Source organism: Tympanuchus pallidicinctus, unplaced genomic scaffold, assembly GCF_026119805.1.
Source record: "Tympanuchus pallidicinctus isolate F22 unplaced genomic scaffold, pur_lepc_1.0 scaffold1, whole genome shotgun sequence".
NCBI lineage: Eukaryota > Metazoa > Chordata > Aves > Galliformes > Phasianidae > Tympanuchus > Tympanuchus pallidicinctus.
The window spans coordinates 58,312,510-58,340,280 of record NW_026294618.1 but is presented as its reverse complement, the minus strand read 5'-3'; the positions used below and the strand labels follow the sequence as shown (position 1 = coordinate 58,340,280).

General features: G+C 41.1%; 1 protein-coding gene across 4 annotated transcripts in view; it reads left to right on the top strand.

The window, feature by feature from the left end:
• The window catches only part of SYNJ2 (synaptojanin 2), a 68,717-nt gene extending 42,421 nt beyond the window's left edge, over nucleotides 1–26,296 (top strand). For 3 of the 4 annotated variants that reach the window (XM_052672143.1, XM_052671978.1, XM_052672222.1), the window contains 16 exons: nucleotides 1,095–1,286; nucleotides 3,239–3,323; nucleotides 4,194–4,334; nucleotides 6,985–7,177; nucleotides 8,931–9,089; nucleotides 9,333–9,489; nucleotides 11,282–11,399; nucleotides 13,778–13,996; nucleotides 14,663–14,741; nucleotides 15,955–16,123; nucleotides 16,478–16,630; nucleotides 19,218–19,352; nucleotides 20,480–20,592; nucleotides 21,329–21,437; nucleotides 22,738–22,940; nucleotides 25,158–26,296. In XM_052672143.1, coding sequence (XP_052528103.1) covers nucleotides 1,095–1,286; nucleotides 3,239–3,323; nucleotides 4,194–4,334; nucleotides 6,985–7,177; nucleotides 8,931–9,089; nucleotides 9,333–9,489; nucleotides 11,282–11,399; nucleotides 13,778–13,996; nucleotides 14,663–14,741; nucleotides 15,955–16,123; nucleotides 16,478–16,630; nucleotides 19,218–19,352; nucleotides 20,480–20,592; nucleotides 21,329–21,437; nucleotides 22,738–22,940; nucleotides 25,158–25,928 — 2,996 coding nt within the window. In that variant the 3' untranslated portion in view covers nucleotides 25,929–26,296. The remainder of the gene's footprint in view (nucleotides 1–1,094; nucleotides 1,287–3,238; nucleotides 3,324–4,193; nucleotides 4,335–6,984; nucleotides 7,178–8,930; nucleotides 9,090–9,332; nucleotides 9,490–11,281; nucleotides 11,400–13,777; nucleotides 13,997–14,662; nucleotides 14,742–15,954; nucleotides 16,124–16,477; nucleotides 16,631–19,217; nucleotides 19,353–20,479; nucleotides 20,593–21,328; nucleotides 21,438–22,737; nucleotides 22,941–25,157) is intronic. The other variant, XM_052672052.1, reaches the window with a different exon arrangement.
• The last annotated feature ends 1,475 nt before the right edge of the window (nucleotides 26,297–27,771 follow it).

Genomic DNA, 27,771 nt, shown 5'->3' with positions numbered 1-27,771 from the left:
TTTTAATTCCACTGTGCTTATTTCTCACTTGTTTTGTTTTGTTTTGGACTTCCAGCATATTTATCTGCTCTTTGATTATCTTTGATAGTTGAAAGGAGATGGACTGAAGTGGAAGATTTTTAGGTCACTCTGACCTGGGGAAGTCTCTTGAGTTCAACATTTTTATCTCCTTATTTTAAGCCTGCAATTTGCGTGTGCTCTTAGCTGTTTAGATCTGAAAGACACATTTATGCTGGTTCATTCTCTGCTTTACTGCAAGGCTCTGATAGTCTGTAACATATACGTAGCTGTTTGCACCCATCTAGAATCAACCAGCCTAGCTCTTTGAGAAGAAACTCATGTGCAGAATACAGAGTAACCTGCTCCCACAAGTAGTCTCATGTTGCCAGTTTGCTCCAGAGAACTGCTGGATTTTAACAGGGTAGACATGAGCCATTCAGCTCCATAGACCTGAGGCTGTCCCCGTTGTGGACTACAAGGACAGTATAGATACCTTTTCTGTGCCTGACTGCTGCTGCATATCGAGTACTTGAAGATTAAGGTTATTACAGCTACTCACATGAAAAAATGCACTCTTAATTGTCTATACTCATCAAAAATAATGAAGGTAGCAGTTTCCTCTAAGGACTTCTGACTAGGCTAGAGAGCTGTGACAGTGCTAGTTTTGAAGATATGATGTGCTACTTTCTATCTTTCCCTCATCTAAATTTGGTAGGACTTGGCTTTAAGTCATAATTTGTGGCGTACTCAGTGTCTGCAGGCAAAACTGAAAAGATTAAGGGAGGAGAAAAGAATTTGTTCAGTTGTTACTTGAAGAAATTCTAGAAAATATATGCTGGAAGTGAGTGACTGGCTTCTCACAGGCACAGCTGCTTTTGTAAGATGCTTGGAGTCTGGAAGAGAAATTGATAGCATCAGCCTTACAGTTATTGCCATTGCTACTGGAGTTATTCTTTAGCTTTTGCATTTTTGCTGCTAGGGTGCTGTCATTATTTCATAGTGACTTACATGTCACTGCTCTCTGGATCCTTTCTCTGCTTTTATGGCACATTTTTGTTTTACATGCTCTCTTTCTCTCTCTTCTCTTCCATCAGTAACTCCAAGTATTCTGAAGGCCATGTCGGAGCGTCAGTTTGAATTCACAAGCTTCAAGCGTGTTCGTGTTGCCATGGGGACCTGGAACGTGAATGGAGGGAAGCAGTTTCGAAGCAACATCCTTGGTACCAGTGAGCTGACAGACTGGCTGCTGGATTCTCCAAAGCTCTCCGGAGTTTCTGAATTTCAGGGTAAGGCTTCAGAGTCAGAAAATGCATTTTGATATTGCAGTAGGTAATGCATTTCTAGGGTCTGCAGGTCAGAACACCAGTTTTGACCAGCTGTTCCTTTCACAGTCAATGCATCATCCTGAAGGGCATTTTCTGGAAACCTAAAGGATGTATTCAGGCTAATTTAGACCTGTACAGCCTATTCTGCATACCATGTTTTCTTTTGCTCCTCAGTTTCCCCATTCTTGGTTCTTTATTTTGTGTGGAAGCTTTGTGCTTAGGTGCCCCTGGAATGTCTCCTTGTTCTTCATCTTGCCTTTCCTTAGAAGTATAGAAAATTCTCATGTTTCTGGCTTGCTTAAGTTAGCCACTGAATTCCGTAGTACTGAACAAAGTCAGTTACTGTACTTTATTTCCAGATTTTATTAAGAAAAATGAAAAATGAAGGTACTGTCATTTGAAAAATGAGTGTATCCAATGAAGATATGGCAAAATCTGTGCTTTTGTTGTTACAGAGGAACCTGTATATAACCTTCTGCTGGCATCACAGGGATATTTATGTTCCTGCCCTTCAAGCTCAGGAATTAATTCCTCAGATCCCTGGCTCTTACATAAGCTGTCCTGTTTGAACCTGTCCCGGTTTCAGAGACAGAATTCTTAGTTCTTGAGTGTATAGATTTGCAATTCAGTGCAGACAACTATATTCTGAACAGCTTGGGTGGGTGCTTGGTCCAGTCTTGTTCAGAATCAGTTTATCTGTTCTGGCAAATGGCTGTGCCCATGATATTAAAATTTGATGAGAGCCTGTTATTTGCTCTCCCTGCTGTCCCTTGTTCCCCTGAGTGAGCTGGAGGAGCAGGACTAATTGATATTGGCAGTCAGAATATGGAATGTCTAAGTAGCTTCTGAAATGGAGCTGATGTTAATATGCAGAGCTCGGGTATGGCCACCAAAAGGTTTCTGTACATGGAAATGTCAATACAGTGCCTGCGTAAGTAGTTACGTGTTCAAAATTATGAATGGGAAATAAGTAGTTAATGTGACAGTGCCTGTCATGTTAAGCCAAAAAAAGAAAGGGTAAGTATCTTGTTCTAATTTAATGCTTATGTCTACTGAGAGTAAAGCTATATTTTACTTCTCTTTATGTTCTTTTTCTGAGACAGAAAATAAGACTTCTGACTTAGATTCCTTTTTTGCTATTTAGGTCTTTGTGCTCAGTTATGTTACTGGTATCTTGGGCCTGTGACAGTTTAAACAAATAAGCAAAACTTCAAAGAAAAAAAAAAAAAACAACCCAAAATTAGCCCTTTAAATAATGGGCAGACCTGATGGGTCAACAAAAGTAATTCATACTATCATAGGAGAGGATTTGATCCTTGCTGTTTTACCAGGATTGTATTCACACACTTGAATCAGGGAAGACAGAGTTGCTGTGCTCCAGAGTGACCTAATCTATGAAGATAAGGACTTTGAAGTCTTCTATAAATTAGCAGATAAATGTACTAAATACATTGAGAGGGAGGGGGCAGCATATAGCGGGACTTTGTATAGACAGTAAGTTCAGATGGACTTGGTGTAAAAAAATAAAAATGAAATGGATGGGCGAGTTGGGCAAAAAGTGGGTGAAAAATAGCAGGTAGTGAAGTGCTGTGTCCTTACTATGTTTGGAGTGAGGGAGGGAGAATACTGAATACTTTTTCATCTTAACACTGCTACAGTATAGTGCTTATAGTGATTGTTCTGAACTCTGTCTGCGAGAGTCTGGTGGGAGAAAGACAGGAAAAAAGCTGGAAGGAACTGCGGGGGTTGTTTTGTGAGATTAGATTAAAGGAGTAATGATTATGTATAAGCTTGGCAGGGAATGCACAGGACAGAGCTACAGGAATGATCTCTGACACAAATTAGAACACAAATCATTAGGAGAAACAATAAGGTAGTAATTCTTGTATAACTTTTTCCTTTTCTGACAACAGATGATGAGAACTGCCCTCCTGACATATTTGCAGTGGGATTTGAAGAGATGGTTGAATTAAGTGCTGGGAACATTGTAAATGCCAGGTAAATAGGATTTGTTTTTGTTTTGTTCTGAAGCCCAGTATTCCCCAAAAGAACGAGTCAAACAAAAGCCTCCAGAGTTGTGCCTTGCGTCAAGTATGTAGAACACTTCCTTCAAGCCTGTTGCATGTAATTATAGCTGGAAATATGTTTGCTGTTAACAAACAGCACTGGGGTACGGCTGAAAGTGCTCTTTATTCTTGAGCTTCTGTGCATTAGAAAACTACATATTTTCTAAGTCTTTGTGTCAGCAGAGAAGGATTCTGATGGATGACATTGTTTAACACTTGTCCTTAAATCCATGTATGGTGTTGGAAAAACATGCTCAGTGACTTTTTTTTTTTTTTTTGTCTTTTTTGGGTTACAAGTTACAGCAGTGTTCAGCATGACTGCTGAGCTCATGGTGTACCCACATGATTCAGCTGACTTTGTAGATGAGGCTGGGTCTGCAAAACTGAAGCTGTATAACCCACTCACAAGGCTTCATCTAAGAACAGTCAATAGCTAACTCTTCTGAGGAGAGCCAGGAGAAGATCTCTTTATTGAGTATAAGAAATCTTATAAGTCAAAAGATTTGACTTAGATTTTTGGTTTTATAATTATGATTACTACAGATCATTTACAGCTGATAGAATGCACCTCATGTCCCATAGTGGGATAACTATTTCTGCTTGTGTCTTGGCTTGCTGACCCTGCTTGCTCTGCTCTGGCTCACAATGCCTGCCATGCATCCTAGATTATTTCTAGTTCTGGAATCAGCATGTATAGAGCCTAATAGATTGTTTATAAACCTAAGGCACAGTTAATCTTCTCATTTTATTGATTGTGTGCGGTTTCTTTTGATTCCATTAAATGATTTTATGTTTGTTCTAGTACAACAAATAGAAAGATGTGGGGAGAACAGCTTCAAAAGGCTATTTCCAGGACTCATCGCTACATTCAGCTGACATCAGCGCAGCTTGTTGGTGTTTGTCTTTTCATCTTTGTTCGACCCTATCACGTCCCCTTCATCAGGTAAAAATAAAACCCAAGTCATTATAGTCTACATTTTCAGTGGTGTCTGCTGATGGAGTTTGACCAGAGAGAGTGGGAGTGATTTTTAAACTTGGCGGAAATTGTGCAAACCTGAATTCCTGTGTAGGAGAGACATGTCTCCAGGCAGCAGTTGTTTGGACTCTCTCCTCTTGAGCAGCCCAAGGTCCGGTCCAATATATCTTATTCCAGTTCAGCAAGGAGTCCAGGCATGCTCTAGGTGGGCACTCATGGTGTAGCATCTTTTTTGGGAAGTGAATGACCTGACTCAGAATGTCCAAGAGCAATCTGAGCATCAAGTGAAGGCAAGTGCCTGCCTCTGCATGAAGGACAGGTTTTACTTTCTGTAGTAGGCGCTGGTGAGGCGCCCCATCGGGATGTGACATGTCAGGACCTCTCCTGCTCTGTGATGGATTTATGATGCATGCTTTAGGGGCGTAGACGTAGCACATAGGCTATATAAACCTCTGTGTAGTTGCAATAAACGCCGTTTGCCTCTCCATCATGATGTATGTGTGGCTAATGGCCACTAGTCATTCGCTAGTCCTAAGGCGACCTGACCCTTCAGAATGGGAGCTGCAACAACTTTCTAGCCCTGTTCTTATTAGTTCTGTGCAGAATACAGTTCCAGACTTGAAAAGAATTATGGAAAAGTTGGGAAGAGGTTTTAGAGGGAGAGAGAATTTTTCTCACTGATATTTGAATGCCCATTAAGTATTTTTCTCTATGAGATGTCACAAGAAAGAGAAGTATGTCCCTAGTTAGAAGAGCCCAGAGCTATGTGTTCAGCTTACTAGCACGGATGTCCCTGGTGCCCAAACAAACCCTTCTTGCCCCTAGAAAATTCTCATTTTTATTAAAAAAGGAAAGAGTATGAAGCTGCAGGGTTTAGTGCATTAAATTGTTTTTGCCCTGGGCAAGAATTGTACAAGCTAAGTGTGAATTGGTAGAAAATAAGTAGTTAGCTGAATCTATCCTTGGGCATCTTCTTGTCCTAAAGTCTAGAGCAACTGTCAAACTGCTAGGAATTGGATATGAGCCTCTGAAACTGGGAGAAAAAGGGAAGGGTTTGTTTGTAGTGACCGAGTTCATTATTTAATGCTGATATATTGCTGTTGTGCAATATAGTTGTGCTTTATCAAGTGTAACCTATGTGCTTATGTAACTTTTCCCATGTCCCATAAAAGGAAAACAAAAATGATTAGAAGTGCAAAAAAGCTTCTGTGCTTACAGAGATTGAAGAGATTAAGACAGAAATCAGAAAATAGAGGAATAAAATGAGAGAATGGCAGAAGCTTATGGAGTAGTGAAAAAGGAATAAAAAATTACAAGCATATACAGTGGCTTATCTCAACCTTTGCCATGAATAGAAGTCAGCTATATACCAGTCAGCAATTGAATAGTCAGGAAGCAGAAAGGGAGAAGTATTTACGGAGAAAAGGGTGAACGCTTGCTTCTTTCTGAGCACTCAAAATCCAACTTTTCACAGCAAACTGTGATGCTCCACTTTTGTCTCCCTGGGGGTGTCTTTTCTGGTAGTTTTCTGCGATCAGGAAAAGAAGCCAACAAAGAGGAAAAAAGGATAGGAGGGCAGAAAAGATGGGGAAGAAATTGAAAAAGATAGATGAAAACAAAGAGAAAAACAGGGAGAATCTGTAACGTCTTTCTTCATTCAGGTTATCGGTGCCTGGCAGGAAGCCAAATAGGACTTAGTGTTTTCCCCCTGCCCCTTACTTAAAGTCATTAATAGTCTTGTCTAGAGCTACCTGGCTTCTGTCTGGAAATTTTCTCAATGGGAAGGACGTACATGGTGCTGGAGTTGATTACAACAGTGATCTCATAATTTGCTTATCTGATCAGACAGGCATGGTTTATTCTTGGAATAGACTGGCAATCTGAGAGGAATTTTCCTGCAGGCAGGTCTGCTTTGCCAAGCAATTCATCTTTCTTTAGGAAAACTCATAAGTATATGCTAGTCGCAACACTGAAATATTACATAATCAAACATGTGGAGGATCTAAGTAATTTGTCATTAAAGCATAACTTATTTTAAGAGTTAGATCTAAACAGTTGTATCCGATTATTACTGCATCTGATTTAACAATTTATGGGTTATGATCTGTTGCTTTTTAATGGTCTGACAAATGTGGCACTGACTGTAAAGTTGGGTTTCAGTGGATAGTAACACCAGCTGAATTGTTAGCTGTCTGAAAAACAGATTCCCATGTAATTAAAAGTATAAAAGGGAATGCAGTGGTTATTCATTTAATGTCTTTAGGATCATGATAGAGGTAAACTTGAAATGTGCATCCTGATGAAGTTCCCACTGTTTCTCTTGCTATATTGCTTGCAAGGACAAGGAGAGGGAGAAAATTAATTTTAAATAGTTTTACTTCTATAGTAGCTTATAATATTTCATTTGAAACATAAGTACGTGAACATCATCAAAGAGTCACAGTGTGAAAGATATGCCTAATGGCAGCAGTCTTTCTGTTCAGGCCTCGGTTTGCAGAGGAGAGAAAGGAGGCATGGCACTGTAAACAGATTTTTCCTTTATGTTGCGAAATTATTTGAATGCTTCTCCCTGCAGCTCTTTATTGTGTTTTTTTTTGGTTTTTTTTTTTTCATACAGGGATGTGGCAATAGACACTGTGAAGACAGGAATGGGAGGAAAGACTGGAAATAAAGGGGCAGTGAGCATCCGTTTCCAGTTCTACAGTACTAGTTTCTGCTTTATATGCAGTCACTTAACTGCTGGGCAGACTCAGGTGAAGGAGAGGAATGAAGACTATAAAGAAATAACACAGAAACTCAGCTTCCCAATGGTAAGAATAGGTGTACATGTGCTGAAAACATGGAAGGTAAAGACTGTGCCTTTACGTTGTTTCTCTTTGTGTTCTTTATCACCCAATATAGCACTTGCTTTGCAGAAGTTCTACACTTTTCAAGAATACAGTGGTTGCAGTGCTAAAAAAGTCCTGGCCTTTGAGCAATTTTCAGGCTGATCTTTTAGGACATTGTGACTTGATTGACAAATCTGTGAGACCTCGGGGATGATGTCTAGGTGGCTGGCGTTGCGTTCAGAAATGTAGCTCTTGCTGGCACTAGTTAGCAGGGATTCCTCAAAGACCATCCTTGCCACTCAGCACATCAGTGCCTTATCTGCTCCTGATAGGTACGATGTATCATTTCTTGGTGTTTGATAAGGTACATTCTGTTCCCCTCATTGTGTCTCTTGAATGTTGTCACTGTTGAGGAAGTGCTGTTTTTTCTCAGGCTATGACAAGTAGGCACTATTTATTAGCCCATATGAATAATTTTTCCCCTGAAGGGTGTAAAATCAATCACTGTAGTGTTTTATTTCACATGTATCTCCTCAGGCCAACAAGTAACCTATGGGATATGGTAGTAGTGCCTCCTTGCTTCCCTTAATCTTGGTTCCGTAAGTTTATACAGTGTTTCCTCAGACCTCTCGGGAGAGGTCCTAAAGCAGACAGGGAATGGACCAGTCTGTGTATTCTGTTTAGTCAGCAGGCAATGGCATTTAGATTGCAAAGCATAAAATTTTGACTCCCTATGGTTTGCAAGGTTTAGAGGCTTGGCACATGCAGCATATTAATTAGTTATGTTTTATGTACCAAATAATATTGACAGTTTGGAAATCCTGCATAGGATATCTGTTCTATATGGCCATAAAGTTGTGCTTGTGGTAGTTTTTCTTTGTAATATTTCAAGCTATTTAGCTATTTCAATAATATATCAAGCTATATAATATTTTATATAATATTTCGTATATTTTCATATATATTTCATATGTATTTCATATATTTCATATATTTCATATATTTCATATATTTCATATATTTCATATATATTTCATATATATTTCATATATTCAAGCTATATTTAGCTATTTTATGTTCTCTACACTTGAAGTAATTGAATGTACCTTGTGTGTGAAATACATATAAAGAGTGCCCTCTAGTGCTGTGACAGCTACAGCTGTTTTAGAGGCGTTTAGAGGATTTTGGCGGTTTATAGCTTGACTAAAAGAAAATGACTACATAGAATGTAGGATATTAAGCGTAGGACTGGAGTGAATTTCTAGTGATGTTTTTTTCCAGTATATTTAAAAAACTATGGCAGTGTGCACCTAAGGTCAAATTTGGAGCTCATTCTTAATCAAGACCTTTGTTGCTGTGAATGTCTTTTGGTAGTGTGGTGCATCTTGTGCTTTACTTAGAATGAGTAAGTGTACATATGTGAAATGTGTTACAAACAAACCAATTTTCTTTTATATTCATGCATTCAGCCAAACTGTGAATTTAAAACTGGGGTTCCCAGCTTAGGCATACCTTCAGAAAACAGAGGAAATCTGATATTCTTGTTTACAAAATTCAGCTCAGTGGGGCACAAAAGACAGTGAAGGAAGTAGTCCTTTTTGAAATGGATTTTAGTATGTAGGATATGGGAAGTACATGATCTGGTATTTAGTAATTCAGATTCAGATTTAGTAATTTCAGATTAAAAGTTCTTTTCCTAAGTGTGATTTAATGCTAACTGTATTCTCTAAACTAGGGACGGAATGTGTTCTCTCATGACTATGTCTTCTGGTGTGGTGATTTTAACTATCGCCTTGATCTAACATATGAGGAAGTCTTTTATTTTCTCAAACGTCAAGATTGGAAGACGCTGATGGAATTTGATCAACTACAACAGCAAAAATCCAGTGGAAAAGTAAGGCAGTGTGTCTTATTTGTTTACGTTTTAAAGTTGTTGTTTTCTTGCATACCAGTGTATTGGCTTGGTCTAATTCTTTGAGAGAGGGAAACGTTCTTCTCAGACATTTATTTGTAGTACATGAATGTAGTAATCTGTTTAAAAATCAGAATGTTGTTTATTCACAAAAAAAGTTGGTAGAGCACAGTGGCACCTACTTCATCTATAACTCAATCAAAGAGAGGGTACTTCTTTCCATAGATTTTTAAAGACTTCCATGAAGGGACTATTAATTTTGGACCAACATATAAATATGACGTTGGGTCGGAGGCTTACGATACAAGTGACAAGTGCAGAACCCCGGCTTGGACTGACCGAGTTCTTTGGTGGAGAAAGAAATTGCCTTTTGAAAAAACAGGTGCGTAGGCTTTTTTCTCTTCCCTTATTTGAAAATTTCAAATTTCATTTTGATCCAAAACCCACATAAGGAGAGGGAGTTTAGGAATTTTGGGCTGCAAGAGCTGCATGTGTTACTTAGGCGTACTCAAATGGCAATGTCTTAGCTAAAGCAGATGTATTTCAGCTTCATTGGAATAACTCACAGAGACAGCCCTTAATTTTTGAGTGGGTGAACAAAGGCTTCATGCTACAGATTGAAAATGTGCTAGGAGCTAGCTGAGGAACTGACAGCAACCCACCTGTGATAATCTAGAAGTTATTCTCTTGCTTTTCAGCAGAATCATTACTCCACATAAAGTTCCCATGTTGATAAAGGATAGATTTGTTGTTTGTCTTGTCCTCGGTAGTTGTGTAAGCACTTTTCTGTATCTTCTTGTGCCTTAGTAACTCTAGGAATGTTTCTGTCAGTTTCTTGAATTTGGGGAGATTTCAGTAACTAGTGCTTATAAAGTACTTGGAGATCAGGTGTGGCCAGTACAACAGATATCCATACAGAATTTTGATTAGTTTTTCAGGGAATACAGTAGCAAAATGACAAAATATTTCTTTGTGTCTCCAGTGACAATTTTTATAACTGTCCTCTCAGTCTGCAGGCATATCTGTGTTCAGGTGTTCATAAAATCTGCATAACTTCACATAAAAAAACATAATGCCAGGGAACTTCTGCTTGGAATCCAAGACATACCATGAGTACTTCTAAGTGTGAAAACTATAAAGCAAAACTACAGCAATCAGTGAATACATGTTGATGTGATACAGATTTATTCACAATTACTTTGGGAAAGAAAAAGTAAAATGAAGAGCCTGAACCATTTACAGAGATGTAATCTGGAAAAGGAAAACTGTAGGAGGCACAGTAATGAAGTTAGAACAGTGAGCTTCCATCTTGGGCTGACTGTTCTTCATTTCAGAAGAAAGAAAACCCTTCAGCATTTTCAAAGCATGTTCTTTATTTTGTATGGTAAGACTAATGCCGGGGAGGACTTGAGCCAATGGATCCCATGTTCTATGTGTACTCCATCTAGCATGTCTGCAAGAGCCCACACCATGTAGGAGTGGTTCCCTGCAGATTCCTTGCTTTAGAGCTTGCAGGTAGACCCTGCACGTGGGCTAGCTCATGTGGGTATTTTGCTATCTGTTTATGCAATTTCCCAGCCCTGCAAAGCTTTTCTAATCAGTGTGTCACCATAGCTGCCATAGATCCTTTCCTCTTCTACTGATGGCAAAGCTACCCTTCTGCCTCTCAGCTCTAATTTTGTTTCCTTGCTTTTTTGCTTTTTTTTTTTTTTTTTTTGCTTTTTTTTTTTTTTTTTTCATTTCCAGCTCTGCAGGCAAGAAATAATTATCCATTAGCCCAAAAAGTGACCTAAAAACTTTACTATTACCAACAATGATGTAAAACCCCACTCTAGCATAGCGTCCAGAGAGCTTTCTGTTGCTTTAATGTGTTATAGCATAAGTATTTGGTCTCTCCTTTCTCTTCGCTCTGCATGTACTGTTCAGGTATGCAGTGTATTTCACAAATACTTCTTTCCATGCTCAGAAGGGGAGTAGGGAGAAAAATACTAATATGACCCTTGATCAACACAGATTGTGCAAGTGATTGAGTGACATTCAGGTTGCCATTTTGCTGGTAACAACATAACACGTCTCACTGCTAGGATCTGTGAAGCACATCCTAATAAACTATCTCTTCACTGTTGGTAAAAACAGCTGTAAGTGAGTTTCAAATGATGTTTTGTGCTGCACAGCTGGAGAGATTAATCTTCTAGACAGTGATCTGAGTGCAGAAACTAAAGTCAGACACACCTGGACACCTGGAGCCTTGATGTACTACGGGAGAGCTGAGCTACAGGCATCTGACCACAGGTAAAGTCCTAAGCAAATAATCAGAAGTTCTAGAAGGCCAGAATGTGTCATTCTGAATGGTACCTTCAGAGCATAGAATTGAGTCTGATTGTAGCAGACACCACACGCTTAATTTCTGTTCCCTAGTCTGGAGGTTTTTTTGTTGTTCTTTGTTTAGTTTTGTTTGGTGGTTTGTTATATTTATTTTCTTTTTCCTCATGGTGGGATGTTTACCATGGTGGAAAGTCCTGTGTGGGACAGTGTGGCCTGGAGAGGCGTAAACTGTGTTTACAGGGCCACTTCAAAGACCTCTTCAAAGAAAAAGTATTAAACTTTTGGGCTGCCCTTATAAATGGAGATTGGAGATGGATGTGAAAACAAAGAACAGTGCCCCTGGCTGTCCCTGTTCATTGCAAGGGAGCTGGACTAGATGACCTTTAAAGGTCCCTCCCAACTCTAAGGATTCTGTGATTCCAAATCATTAGCTTCTCTCTGAGGATATAAATGAACATTCTTCCTTGAACTTGTCACTGCTTCACTTCTCTGAAACAAATTCTGTAATAAATACACCTTGGAAATGCCCTTGTACTCATAACATCTTTGTCACACTCATTCAGCCCCTCTGGAAGCAGTACAATATTGCTCCTCATTGTAGGCTCGGTAATCCACGGCAGCTGTCTCTGTGCTTCTCATGGTGTCTTCACATGTGAGGACTGTACTGTATCCCTCCAGCAATGAGAGAACACACCTCATGCAATCAACTTCTCTGTGTCAGGGCTTTGACATTGCTGTGTTCCACAAAGCGGTGGAACTGCTGCACTCATTTTACAGGACCCTGAGGATGCAATCAGTGAAACATAGCTCTTGTACATTGGTTTTCTATTTCAGTGGGCTCAACTGTAAAAAAAAAAATTATAGTCAGCAGCTTTGCTTTCCCAAGGTTTGTGCTAGAAAAAAGGCTTGGCTGTATTGTTGTGGCATATGGTAATGCATAACGATTCACAGTGCTAATAGAAATAGCTAACATTTCCTCTGCATTATTTTTCTCTCTTTTTACTTTTTAGCTTGGCTCTCCTATTCATACATTCTGGTAATGCATACTCTCTTGCAAGTAGGAAATAGCAATTCTGAAAGTTAGAAGCAGCCTTTCCAGTTACTACTCTGTGTGTGTGCGGGTGGAATTCTGAGAATGTAGATGGCATTCATGGAGATGAGACAAGCTTTAGTCTTTCAGACATCTTTCCCAGTTGTGTTTAGATCTAACACGCAAAGAGGTAATAGGCAAGAAACTGCTGAAGAAGCAAGTTTGTTGTGTTGGCTAATTGTATTGCTGTGTAGCAAACACATGTCAGCATGTCAAAATGCAAAAGATGTTAAGGCCCTTGTAAGCATCCAAAAGAGGGCAACAAAGCCAGTGACAGGCAGGAAGGCATGTGCTGTGAGGAGAGATTGAGAACAAAGACCTGGGCTGTCCAGTCTGGAGAAGAGGCAGCCAAGAAGTGAACTCTTGCCCTCTGCAACTCCCTGAGTAGGCAAAATGCAGAGAGAGATGCTGAGCTCTGTTCCCTGGTCATGATGGAACAGCACAGTGCTGCACCATGGGAGGCTCAGGCTGGATACGAGGAAACATTCTTTTACCATGAGGATGGTGAAACACTGGAATGGGCTTCCTAGGGAGGTGCTCTTCCTATCAGTTATCAAGGCAGTGCTCTTCATAATATGCTTTAACTTTTGGTTAGCTCTGAAGTGGTCAGGCACTAAGACTAGTTGTTCACTGAAAGTCCCTTCAAACTGTGCTATTTTGTTCTGTTTGTTGCCACATTGAACCCTTAGAGTACTTAGTCTTTAATTTTTGGAAGACAGGCATCTTTGTGTGGCCATGCTTAGCAGAATAGATGGCCTTCCTGTTCTGCAGGGGCTCTGGGAGATGGCTAGTTAAAAAGGAGCAAAGTATTCTGGTAATCTTAGACTAGAGGTTTGCTAGAACTGCTGCATGCAATTGTTATTTGAATTTGTCTGTGGTGTGTCCTCACCGTTACACTCAGTTAATTAAGAACTGGTAAATACAGTTAACAGTGCTCAAGGCATGACTTTTCTCTGTAGGAGAAATGAAGCAATCCATTAGACTCCCAAATTTCCGGCACCACAGTGCTATCTTCCAGTGAGACTTTTAAGTAATTTTTTCTACTTCTCTTTCTGTGTAGAGCATACACACTAAGCCTGGTATGCCTAAGAAGGAAGTGATTAACTAATTATTTGTAATGGACTTTGACACTGTGGACTTAAAAATGACCAGAGATGTATAGAATTGTTTTTAACTCTATGTAAGTGGCAATTGGGCAATGTTGATTTTAGTTTTAAATAGGTGTTTCTCCTTTATTTCTCTTTATTTCTTGTAGGCCTGTGTTAGCTATTGTAGAAGTGGAAGTCCAGGAAGTCAATGAAGGAGCTCGTGAGAGTGTTTTCCAGGAAGTGTCATCTTTCCAGGGACCACTGGATGCCACAGTAGTGGTAAATCTGCTATCACCAGTGCCAGAAGAGAAAAATGATTTTCCTGAGGACCTGCGTACAGAGCTTATGCGGATGTTTGAGGATTATGGCACTGTTGTTCTGGTCAGGTAAATTTGGGATTTCAGGTGGTTATCATGTTAAAAAACGCAGACTAGCAATTCCCTTTATATCCAGACAGAATCCATTTTTTAGTGGAAAGCAGTACATGAAATTCCATTATGTTTAATTCTTCATTAGAAATGAAATGTATATATTTTGGATATCTTTTCTTTCTTGTCAGCCTGCTAAAGAAATAATCTAGGCTTTGCTTAGGTGCATTGCTTCTGCTGGCTGCTCCTCTGGCCGCGCTTCACTTCCCCTGAGGAGTTGTGCTTTCTTCCAGCACTCTTTCACACTCACTAGACAGCTTGATGATGTAAAAATCTTTGGGACATCATGTGTCCTCTGAGGTTGAGGAGGACTATGCCAAGGAAAGTTGTAAGGGAGTGTAGTTATTGGACTGGATATCCTGTCAACAGCTGCCGAGGTGTGTTACGCTTCTTCAGGGATGATCCAGTAACAGATGTGTCACTGGGGTCACACAGAGGAGGAGGGGGAAAGGGGAGGAGCTCAGCAGGGATTCATAGGTAGCTTGCTTCTCTCCAAAATGTAGTTATGAGTAAAATAAAGCTGGAACCAAATAAATGGCTCAACAAAGTGACCGTGGTTGCATTTAAGGTTTTTTACTCACTGGTGAAGTGCACTGTTTTCTCTCTTCTGTCTTTTTTCACTAGGATCAGTGGAGGCCAAATGCTGGTAACATTTGCAGACAGCAAGTCAGCACTTCGTGTTATGGATATAGATGGTATCAAAGTAAGACCATCTCATACTTACCATAATGATCTCATACCAGGTTTCTCAAAAGTGGTTGCTTAGAATGAGATACTTAATTTAGTTAGAAATTTAACTAACTTTATCCAAAGAACCTTCATGCTCACAAAGTCCTTGGCTTTCCCAGCTGCTGAACTTCTTAATGTTAACACAGTATTTCAGTTTCCGAAGGGCAGAAAGTAACTTTTCTTGGAGTTCCTAAGCAGTGCTTTGGGATACCACTGCAAAATACGTGGACTTGGCCATTCCTTTGGCACTTGAAGCTCTAGAGGCTGTGCCTTTATACTGTTGCCAAAGCATGCTCAAGATTGTTGTTTAGAGATTTTTGTTTCCTTTAAGTGTACCCTCTAAACTCCTTCTCCCAAGCTAGAACAACATGATTCATTGCCCTCTGTGGCAAGTGCAGCATTAGCTGTAAGGAATTTATATTCTAATCCCTTGTTCTTCCTTCCCACACATATATGCTACAATTTATCACCCCCGTCCTTTATGCTGACTGTGTGGAGCTGCACTGTAAACTCAATACTGAAGCAGTGGATTTAACTGTTGTTGTTCTTTCATATTTGGAGTTTTATCTTTTAATTTGGCTCATTTCACTGATTTAATTATAGCACAGGATCGAACATTATTGGATATGCACAATGTGTGAAGGGGCTAGGAACCAGTCAGGAACTTTCCAAGCTAGTAGTGCTGGCAAAGACACTATTTTGGATATCTGTTACCCTAAATGTCATGGAGTAACACATACAATCAGCTGCCGTCTTAATCTTTGTATCAACTATCAATCAGGCAGTACACTGACTCTCATATCTGAGATTTTCTGAGCAGAGCCTCCTTACAGATGGCAGCAGGTAACAAGGTTCTGTGTGTTATAGTCAGTAGCTTTAAAAAAAGGAGCCCTCCCACTCCATTATGAATATCACAGCATCATTTTCATACATAGCTGATACTTTGCTTCTTTCTCAATTAACCCCCAAATGCAGCAGCATCTCCTAATGAGCTTTGAAGCTTTTCTTTCAAGAATATCATTACAGTCTGAAAAATTGTTATGAGGGTATAAAGTGTGCTTCCTTTTTGTTTATTATCGAAGATGAAGCGTTAGTTATATTGCTTACAAGCAAGCAGCAACACTTAACTTGCTCAGGTTTTTGTTTTGTGCCCTGCTTGCCAAAGGGGAAATAATTCTTTGTGTTAGGTCAGAGGCAGGACAGTGAAGATCCGTCCCAAAACTAAGGACTGGCTGAAGGGACTTCAGGAGGAAATAGCTCGGAAACGGGACAGTGTTGTCCCCATGTCCCCCACTGCAAATTCCTGTCTTTTGGAAGAAAATTTTGACTTCTCGAGTTTGGACTATGATTCAGAAGGTGAGTAGCAGGTTTGTAAGGTAAATTGTGAGAAGTTGTTTTCCCGGCTTTAATTGTACAGAATTTGAGTGTTGCTGGTATTTTAATTTGCAGTGAAGCCACACTGCTTAAAAAGAGGATTGTAAATAAAACTGTGACCCAGCACTGTTCCTGGCCAGAGAAGTATTGCTAAGATTGGCCTATCAGTGTAGTGTTAACAGAATATGTCAGCAAATCCAATGTGTGGTACAGTTGTCTAAATAGAAATAAACTGTAATGAACCCATGGATTACAAAAGAAGCCTGCCCATTGCGTATGTTCAATTCATTTATGTACTTTTTCATGAAGTCTGTGTTATTTAATATTTTAATTCAGGTGATATAGTGGAGGATGAAGATGAGTATTTAGATGATGCTTTGTGTCAACACCTGGAAGCAGACGCAGCAGAATATTTGCCTGATGGTTCTGGACACCTTTCATCCACTGCTTTTTCAACCAAATCTGGACAAAACTCACGGCTGTACAAAGGTAAATTGTGTATGTTCCTTAAATAACACCTGAACACTTGTTGCTTATTCTCCTTTTGTCTGTATTTTCTTATTCGTTTGTATTTGATTGTAGGTCTCTTGAAGATGATGATTATCTTTTTGATACATGTTCATGCAGTGCTCAACAACTATTGAGCGTGTGATTGTAACCAAGGCAACACAGCCATACAAATAATAAAGCTTAGATCTTACTTCATTCCAGCCCAGGGCAAGGTGGTAGTGCTGAGAAATGCCAGTTTCCTTTTAGAGTCTTAATAAGTTTCTTTTAATTCATTTGATATTGTACAGCACCAGGACATAAAATACAAAATCATCTGTACTTTATTTCCTTACTGGTAAGGGCCAGAGCAAAGTCAAATCCAAGAATTGCTGTTGATTTGGTGATGAGCTGTGTTCTGTCTGTTGAGCTGTAGCTGTGGCAGCATAGACTGGAGCAAGCCGGGCTGTTCAGGAAGTTGTGTTCAAACAACCAACTTCAAAGGTTAAGATTTCTCTTTGCTTCTATTTTATTTATATATTTCTGAAGGAGCTGAAGTTCATACTACAGGTATATTCATTCTTCCAGAGCTTTGCAAATACGCCACTCTGTTTTTCTGGTCACCTGGCTTGTTTATACATTATTAAGAAATTATTCTGTAAAGTATTCTCTTCATAGCAACAGCTTTACATCTACAAACTGCAGCAAGAACTAGCCACACTGCAGCCTTATTACATTGGCATGTGATCAGGACAGGCCTCAGTGGCCAAGCTGAAACAGGCTGGGTTGCATCTTAAACACTTCATTGCCATTAGCAGGTGATTGAGAAGCTCTTTCTGCACTCTCATAGAAGAGAATCTTCTGACATAAAAGTGAAAACTCTAATGCCTTTAAAGGCTGAGTCAGAAGCAGAGTTCATAAAAATTAAACGAAATTCTTAAGTTTACACAGGCAGACATTCCAAACAATCACAGCGATATACAGCTTTCTGACCCACCTTAAGCTGTATGCTGAGTGCAGTGTATAGACAGACCCAGAAACTTAGCCCTGAGCCAATGAGTAATCTGTCATTATTAAATACAGTGAAAATTATCACTTTGTGCTATGAGATGGCTTGCCCTCCAAACACCTCTGGCCTACTATTTGATGTGATGATTCATTACACTACAGAGAATTGCAGGCATTCCTCTCAATTGCACTAGCTCTTCACACACAAAAAATATATAAAAAGTATGTAGGAGGCTACAGGGTATAGTTTGAAGGAGTTTGAGAGGCTGATCTTGCAAAGTCAAAATATGATGTATTCAGTCCATCTTTAAAGTCTCTGCAATTCCAGATGCCTCAGTTCTGTCTGAGCGCCTCCTGTCAAAGGTATGATGGCTGTAGGGCTGGTTCTGGATGCAGAAGAAACCAAGGAGAGGAGCACATTAGTGTGCATGAGTGTTTCTGAGGTCAGACGTTCCTGAGAGCCATTGCCAAAACCCAGCAGTCTTTTAAGCAGGAGGGGTAGTGCGGTGGCTGATTTTTATCTTGTGCTCAGTATTACTGCCAGAATTTCCAGCTGTGCCTTTAGGCATCTGCATGGCACCTCGGATCATACTGATGAGGCCATATCTGCTGCTTAGAGAAAATGTAGAAGGAAGGGGGGGCAGGCTGGGCAGATCACAGGCTGTGTCTCTGTGGCTGCCATCTGGTGCTGAGTGGGAGCAGGAAAGTGTGAGGCAGCTCAGCATTCCCTGGAGAGTACAACTTTCTGAAAAACAGGAACTCGTCTAAGAATGCCTAAAGCAGGAAAGACTGCTGCTTGTCAATTCCTTCCCCCTCCTCTCCAAACCACAGGGACAAAACTAAACCAAGTGGGTTCTGGAGCCCTAGAGGCCATTTCTGCAAGGCTGGGTAGGGGAAGGAGGTGAGACAACTGAGGTGAAAGCCCCCAATGCAGTTGGCTGGGAGCTGAAAGCCATCTCTACTCCTCTCCATCCATTAGAGAGAGTGAAAGTGCAATAGCACAGTCATTTCAGGTGCATCTGAGGGCTATGACATTGAGGGAGGTGTACCTGTAATGAAACATTGCTGGAAAGCAGAGAGATTTAATGAGGGAGTGATTCAGATAGATCTTTCTGAGACACAAAAACAGTTCTGAGCAAGGAAGGTTGCTTAATCTTCAGAGATAATTGCGGCCTTCATGAGGGAAGAATAGGGAACTGATCATGACTCACTTTCCCATGGCTGCTGTGCCTGAGTTTGAATGATGCCAGGTCACTGAAGTCTGCCTGTGAAAAGCTTTCAATGTAACGAGGTGAGCAGTAACCCAGAAATCAGATGCAGGCAGTCTGTGCGTCAGCAGGAACAGTTAACAAGTGCTGGAAAAGGAGGGAGGGAAACATTTGACATAAGGTTGGGTAGATGTTTCTCAGGTGGGAGCAGGGAGCTATTCCAGAGGAGCAAACAGGATGAAAGAAGCAGTGTGCTGTTGCTGAGATACCTGGCTCGGGATGGCCATTCGTCATTGCCTCTCTACAGATGGCCCAGATTTGGTGCATGCTCTTCAGCAAGTGTCTGACATGGATCCTTTCTAAAATTGCCCTAGATGATGCAGACCTGGTTGATTTGAAGCTGGACCTGGAGGCAGGCGGGGAGCATCACCGCAGGTCTCCAAGCAGGTCTCTGTCTGTTCCTAACAGGCCTCGCCCACTCCAGCCCCCCCAGAGGCCTCCTCCTCCTGGTGAGTTTAACTTTCTTTTACATAGTGTTGGCCTCAGCTGAACAGTTTTGCCTGCCATCTCTGGGTGATGAAGAAAATGACATTGTTTTGAAATGTCAAGCTGCTGCTCTGTTTGCTTCCCAGTCTGTTTTAGTCTGCCTACGGCCAAGCTAGCAATGGGGGAAGTCTGTTTTTAGGGTGACAGGTATTCCTTAAAGAAAGGCTCCATACTTTAGTGAGTACAGTATGACAACACTTAACTCATCACTCAGTTCAACAAGTTGACCTGCTGCTTTGTCACAATAAATACCATTATTTATGCCTGCTGGCTTAGAAAGTTGCTGGGTGCTTTCTTATATTTCCTTGTGTCTGACTTAACTGTAATCTTCTTTTTAAAAGCTTTGACAAAATGCTTGTTCTGTACTATTTGGCCTTTTCTACTTTACTTTGCAAGTAGCTCTTGCTCATTTTCATGTTCAGTGAAGCACAAAGGTGCTGTTTACCTGAGTTCTACTCACCGAAGAAGTTGTCAGTACTACATTGCTCATGTTCTTATAGCTGCTTTTGATAGAATGCCAATTGCTAAATCCAGATAATTATCTGGGTCTTCAGTGTGACACAAGCTGTACACTGTATTGGTTTTTGCAGCCCTATATTCATATTTTTCAGTCTTAATTCAAAGGTTTTGTCAGACTCATTGCTGGAAGATGAGTTCTTCAGCATTATTCCTGTTCATTTCTGAGTCTGTTGTACAGAAGTGACAATGCTGGCTTCTATGCCTGGAAGGCAGCGTTATTGCTCAGCTAACTAAATTGTTAGTTAGACTAACTAAGAAATTGTTAGACTAACTAGGAAAATCCTTCCTGAAACAGCTCATGATTTCATTTGTGTTCAGGTTTTTCCATCCTAGACTTAAGGCAGTAACAGCTTCAGCCCATTTATTCCTTCTAGATCAAAGTGTGCTCCTCTAGGCGCCCAGGCAGAAGGACTCTGATGTCCCTCAGGAGGGTCTTACCTAATGTGCCTGTCATCTGGAGGAGCAGGGACAGTGACAGTGTCTCTTTCATTTCTCACAAACATGTTTCAAAGAGAGTAATCTGTCATTGCAGATTTCTGAGAGCAACAAGCCATTTTTATTCCTCTTTCAGCTGGAACATCAGGCAAAAAGTCTTCCTCAGACGGTTCCCTCTCTTCAGGAAGCCACTCCACCTGCTCCATCCTGGCCACAGCAAAGTTGCTGCCTGGAGCCCCTCAGCAGCCGGTGAGTCCTGCCTCTCAGTGTGGCCATGTGGCATCATCTTCATCTCCCCCATCCATGCAGACATTGAGCATCAAGTACGTAATGCTTTTGTCGTACAAGGAAGGAAGTCCATTGCCTGCCTGAGCTGGAAATGCTAAGATGAGTGTGTGGTACTGTAATACTAGACCATAGGGCCATCTGGACCTGAGAAAAATAATGTTAAATTGTCAAGAAGGAGAGGCTGAAGAGCAAGGAGAGAGAATGGTGCACATCCAGGGCACTGCTGGTTCATTTTCTATGATGTTCTTTGACGAATGCTAACTTGAATTTTGAGCACCATGATAATGTGCTTTAATTCTCTTCTTACCTCGTTTTGATGGGATGCCCCAGAGCCTGACATCCAGGAAAAGTCTTCTGGTGCCAGCAAGGCTGCCACCCTGTCAACAGGGAAATCAATACCCAAATGTGGAAACACCTCCCCACTCCTGTCTTATTAGATGGAAACCATACTGCATTGAACAAGGGATGGCTGAGGGACCAGCTGTGGCAGTTAGCTATCTGCCTTTCTCCTCAGCTGATAACAAAGGCCCAGTGCTTGCCAAAAGACTCTCCACCATTTCTGTAGGATTTCTAGATTTCTGAACAGCCATTGGCAAAACCAGAGCTTTACAGGTGTGTGAGCTTAGCCATAAGATCACAAGTATACAAGAAAAAATGATTCTCTCAGCATTACTCATTTTTGTATTTTTTATCGAAGCCTAAAGTTCGTACTGGAATAAGTAAACCTTACAATGTCAAGCAAATCAAAACCACCACTGCTGAGGAAGCAGAAGAAGCTATCAGATGTCTTATGGAAGCTAAAGGAGGTAAGCCTAGCTTTCTAATGGACTTTCCAAGAATCTTTAAATACAGAATTCTGCAGGTGTATTTATCCTTCTGCTGTCATAGCCCTAATGCGTTTATTTCTATTCAGAGGCTCTGCTGAACATGGACATGCACATTCTTACAAGACTTGTCTTAGTGTTATCTGTCAGTTTTGATAATGCTGGCGTTGTTTTTCCAAGGTAACTCAAGTTGAATATTTTGTTGCAGAACTGTTGCTATGAGCATTTGGATTATTGATGTCCAGATCTAGTCTGAAAAATTAAAAGAAAGCTGGAATCGAGTGCTTGTGTTACCTTAGAGTTACATTTGCTGCTCCACTTAGTGATGTTCACTGTTCCTAACTGAGCTATAGAGCAAATACAGCAGTAGGAGAAATAACCTGGATTTTATTCACATTTGCATAACAAGTATAGTTGCTGCCTGCATAGAAGTCTGTAGTACCTTTAGCTGAAATATCTGTGCAGAAAGGCTACTCTCTATAGGTATATACTCTCTATATGTCAAAGCCATGGAGATGAGAGTTTTTCACAAGGGCAACTCAGAGCAGGAAATTTAGGCCGTGTGAATATGCTCTCTGGAGTGTCAAGCAGCCTTTTTTTTGCTGATGCTGTATAAAGAAGAAAGAATGCATTATGATTGGAGAGCAGTATCTGAGTCTGCAAGGTGCTCAGTTTAGGAGAAGAACAACCCCTCTGTTTGCAAACACAGTGCAGTCTGGAATAATCCATTTTAATTAGGAATATCATAAAGGCACTTTGATGGTTGTTCTTCAGACACTGCTGTACATTTATCTTTGAAATCAAGTTTACTCCATTAATTTTGAAATTTCATTTCATCAGCTTGGGTAAGGAAACCAGCCTAGTCAGCATAGCTTTCAATAGCTTGTGCTGTACCCTAGTTAGCATTTACAATTCTTTGCTTACAGGAAGCAAGCAGTGTTGTCACCTTGTTTATCCAGATCAGAGAACTGGGGCAAAGGGAGGCTCAGGATGTGAGCCCAGTATTTCTGCACCCCAGCAGTGTTTAACCCACTTGGCTCAGTGGTGACACAGCGCTGCATGTTGGCATGAAGCATTTCATACAGGGAAGGTTTTCCTCAACTGCTGTTTTCAAAACGTCACTTACAAATTCTAGACACAGGTTCACAGAGATCTGTTTTTCCAAAACCTGCATTCTGGGCATCAGCACTGTATTTGCCCTTTAGACCATGCACATTTTGGAAAACATGACTGTAAAAGGAGGTATTTTGCTGCTAAGACACTAATTGGTTTTGCTTTTCAGGATTACAGGAAGATGCACTGAAGCCTGCTCCAACTCGAAACCAAACGTTCACCAAACCTGAGCCTGTTCCCAGCATCACAAAGTCCCTGTCCTTTCAGAGCCCACAGACAGGACCAGCACTTGTGCCCCATCGGCCTCCACCCAAAGTTCCAACTACGAAGAAGCCAGTACCCCTGCAAAGGGCTGGAGCCAAGATGGAAAATGTGAGTTGGAGCCTTAAATGGTGTGAAGGATGAAAAAAGGGTGCGTGGGGGGGAGTGTTAAGCAGTTGTTTTGAAGCCCTAATGTTTGAACAGTGCCCAGTTCTTAGTCAGCAGGCTCTGAAATGGTATTGCTTGCTGTAGTCATAAAAATGTTTGAGGCAGTCAAGAAAGGAAAGGAACCTCAGGTTTTTACTCAGCTTTTCTCTTTGTGAGTCTGTTTTCCTAGATGTAGTTACTCCTGGTTTGTCTGAGCACTGTCAAGGTATGTGGCACTGACTGTGAAAGTGTCATGGCTCCAATATTCTGCTTCCTCTCCTCATTGCATCAGCGTTATTTTAAGGAGGAGACCACAAAATACCACTGACTGTCTCATGTGGAATGCTTTTTTTCTTCCTGTGTTTTTACTCTGTTGATTATGAAGCATCAGAGCCATCTTGGCATCACCTGTAGCTACATTTTTGCTTGTTTGTTTGTTTTGTTTGATTGTTTTCAGTAAAATCAGGAAGAAAGACTTCCAGGTACAGGATTGCACAGAAATTTCTGACTTTTTCAATACTGGCACTCTTTGGCTTTTTATTAAACTAAAGGGCAAAGCCCAGCTGCTTTACTATAAGGCAGAGGTACATATCTTTAGAATAAAATTCTGCTTTGAATCCCAAATAGAAAAAGGCAGCTGATGTGCAGGTTTTAAGAGTCATCTCTCCCTTATCACAGTGCTTACTTTTAACCACAGCCGGAGTGTTCTGCTCCATACTGTGTCAGCTTCTTTCTCCATATGCTGTTCACTGTCCTGTTCATCCAACTATTTTTTCACATGCCTGATAATGGGATTCAGTGTTTCACTTTGGATTTTGGATTCTACTCAACAGATCAGGATCTTAAAAATACAAACCTGTAGGTGTGGATTCTTAATCTGTCTCTCTGTCAGGTCTCTACACAGACTGCCTACAATTTCTTTCCTCTTAGAACAGCTGAAATGCAGCAGTTGAAGTTCAAGACAAAAATATGTAACCTTTTAGATTCTTCCTTAGACAGAGCCTCAGCAAGCTCTGTGCTAAGTTAGGACTCTTGCAAAGGCCTTCACCCCTGCCTAATGGGGTTTGGGCCATCTCCACTTACCAGAATCACGTAAGAATTAAAAACAGGCAGCACCCTGCGTGCCCTTTCCTTCATCACTCAAAAACCAAGACTAGTCTATTTATTTTATGTTTATCCTTCCTCCATGCATAGGGCATTCCTACAAAGTGCTGAGAGGCACTGTTATCCTGGTGTTATATGAAAGCTTTTGCAGGAATTTCTCTATTTCAGTTTGACTCTCATGTCAGACTTCCACCTCTTCCCCCAAGTGAGTTCAGAGTGGAGTGCTGTACTAGAAAATCTCTATTCAGTCCACTTCTATTATTAAAAAGGTATGCAAAGGTAACTCAATAGCAGCCTACAGACAGCTATGGCAGAGGATACGTCCATCAAATATTTGGACTGCATTAAAGAAACCTGTATATTATGTTTAATATTATGGGACAGTAGTAAAGCATTAAAATGTTTTCATTCAGCTACACTGATTACATACAGTGAGCATGAGAAATCTGAAGCAACCACAGCCTTTTGGACTATTTCTTACGTTTCTGTATTTTTAAATAGCAAAAACATACAAACTAAATTGCATTTTGAGAATTTGTTTTTAGCTTCAGTTCCTAGCATCAGTGAGATGTGCCAATGCCATTAATACCTTTCTTAAGTTAGTTTAAGCCAAATGTCCTTCAAGCTTACGTACTAGAACATGGCCAAAGGCGTGAGCTCATGGCCCCATTAATTCAGCCCTCACGCATTCTTGCTTAAATAATACTAGGCAGCAGGGAGATGTAACAAATAAATAACTCTTCAGAACTGTGTTAATACAGCCTGGAGCTAAATCCTAACATGAGAAAGAGATGCTCAGAAAGAGAAGTATTTTTCATGCAGAGAGTGAACAGGGCTGGAGGATCCTTGTCCTCAGATAGCATGCTTGGACACTGGTCCAAGGCATAATGCTTGAGGAAGAATCAAACAAGCACAGTTTCAAATGGTGCTGTCAAGCTGCCTCTCTGTACTGCTTGTTTTTTTCAGTACTGTCAGCTTTTCTCAGCAATGCCATCAGTAAAACTTGCACTGGAAGTGACTCAGAGTTTAAGGTACCATGTTTGTTCTCAAATTTATTACTCCTTTTCACCCTCTCAGGCCACATCTAGAGAAGAGCGATTTGACCAGCAGACAATACAGAATCCCTTTGGCTTGCCAGAGCCCTGTCTAGAAGATGCAGCTATTCTCAGTCCGACCAAGATTACTCCAGTCCCTAAGCCCAGAACATCACAACCTGGGAAGCCTCAGGAGAGCAGGGGCAGCAGTGACAAGCAGCCCAACTCCCCAAGCACAGCTGAGGCCAACACACCGCCTCCCCAGAACGCTTCCTTCATCCCAAAGGTGCCACCACGAAGAAAAAAGTCAGCTCCTGCAGCTCTTCATCTGCAAGTTCTCCAGAGCAGTGACAACTCACTTCTTAGAGAGTTAATGTTCAACTCCAACAACAACAATCCTGGCTGCCCCCAGCCTCAGGACTCTGTCCTTCAGGTTGCCTCCACGTGCTCTGCCCTCTCAGTTCCTACACTCGCTGCCAGCCAAGGAAATAACACAGTCCCACAGCTGGCACCCAGTACAGAATTGATTACTGTAGCAGAAGGCCAGCCTCCGCTGCTGTCGGATGGCAGCTCCCTTGCAAAGAACACGAATCTCTTGGACTTGGACACAGATTCTTCCTGCCATCTTTACAGCCAGGTGCCGTCAGCAGTTTCTGCAGCACACAGTCCAGAAAACTTGAAACTCCCCAGTCACTGGGTGACATTCAGTGATGATGAAGACAGTGGTGCACTGTCAGAAGGGTTCAACAAACTGCTTGACCTAGAACAAAACAAAAACAGCTCGGAGAATACAAATAATAATTTAGAATTGTAGAACTCATCCCCTCGATGTTCCTGTAGAAGTACTAGTAAGAATGCAAAAGTTTGCATAAAGGTTTTTATTTAAGGAGATACATCATCTGTCCATGCTACATTTCATTTTCATTTTGTTTAAAGACAAAGAAACTGCCCCTGGAGGGAGGTGTACAGAGTATATGCAACCTAATGTTATCCAGTTTGTTTGAGAAGTTCTTTATTCTAAGTTATTTCTTTTTATTAATCCACCCGAAGATATTTTATTTCAGTTAGAAATCATATGCAAGAACATGTATGGGAAAAAAAAAAGTTAATAAAAACATTTTCATTTGACATGTATATATTAACCTATTTCTGTCACCTAAAATAAAGTAGCCTTACCTTGAATAGACTGCTATAGTTATTCTGGAACAGATATCCCCAGGAGGAACACATATCAGTGTAACTACAGCAGTAATGCTGGTATTATTCTGCCAGTAAGTTTCCACTGTGGAAACAAGGCTTAGGCATTATCTGCACAGAGATAGCTGCAGTCCTGGCAGACCACAGTGCTTTCCTTGTTAAACTCATTTCTGCATAGAAAGTAAAATACAAGGTGTGGTTTCTGAGGCTGGGAAGCAGAAGCATGAGCAGTGTTGCCTGAACAGCAGCAAGAAGGACCTGGTTTTGCTCCAGCTCAGGACAATGACTGCTCCCCTCCCCCCATATCAGAACAGGTCTCTTCTAAGTGCAGTTCTTTCAATGGCTTAAGAACACGCCTCAGCTATTCTGAAATTATCTGGTAGCCTCTCAAAATATTGCTCTGCCTGTAGGGAGACTAATGGCACCTTTTGTAGTTTTCTTCCACTTTTCCAAAACACCATCCTGGTCTTTGTTCTCAGCAAGCCTACCCTAAACAACACACGTACTTTGCACTAAAATAGCATATGGACAAGGACAGTTCTTTTGGAACATGCTGGTCTTGGAGCCTAACAACTTTATTCCAGTGCAACTCAGGCTGTCAGACCCTGAAGCTAAGCCACAAGATACACAACTGGGGATAGCAGAATCATCCTGTAGAAATTAAGGCTCTCTCACAGCCCAGTAGGGAGCTCAGCTTGGAGCTACCTGGTGTGCTTCTAGGGATAGGATGCAGGCAGCTGCATCAAAGACTAGAGAACTCTAAGAAGCATGCATAAGCCTGCTGTTTAGGTGCACTATGCATCTATACAGGGAGTGTCCCTAGGAGGCAGTCTCAGCACACACTGTACACAATAATCTGTTCAGTGTAGGTTCTTGCAAGCAAAAGGTTTAAAAGAGAAGAAGATCATGTTTTGTGGTTCAGAACATGATAATCTAGCAGGGGAAGCATCACCCCAGTCACAACTTCAGAAATTCCAAGCAAGCATTCCTGTGTGCCTGCTCTGCTCCTCCCTGGCATTTTCCATCAGTCTGCTGGGCCCACGTTTCAGGTGAGTTTATCTGTCACTTACTCTGGTGAGCTCATGCAGTGGTGCTGCTCAGTTCAGAGCAGGCATGATCTTCTTCATGGAGCCATTACTCGTTTATCAGCAAGCCAGCAGTCACGCTTCTCAGAAGGCCATGATTTCAGTAGGATATCCATGGTGCTCGGCTGCAGCTGTACAGGATCTCACCTGGCCCGCGTAGTACCGCTGTGCAGCACAGATGCCATTTGTTTGCCATCTTGTCATAGTAACTTGTTGATTTAAGAACGAAAGATCTTGACTATTTATTTTTCCTTCTTCCTACAGGAAGATTTTCTGACTGACTTGTTCTCAGCTGCTTGGAAACCGCAATTCAGCAGCCTTCCGACTTCACTGCCACGTGTTCCTCGCCTCGCTGCCACGAGCACAAGAGTGCAC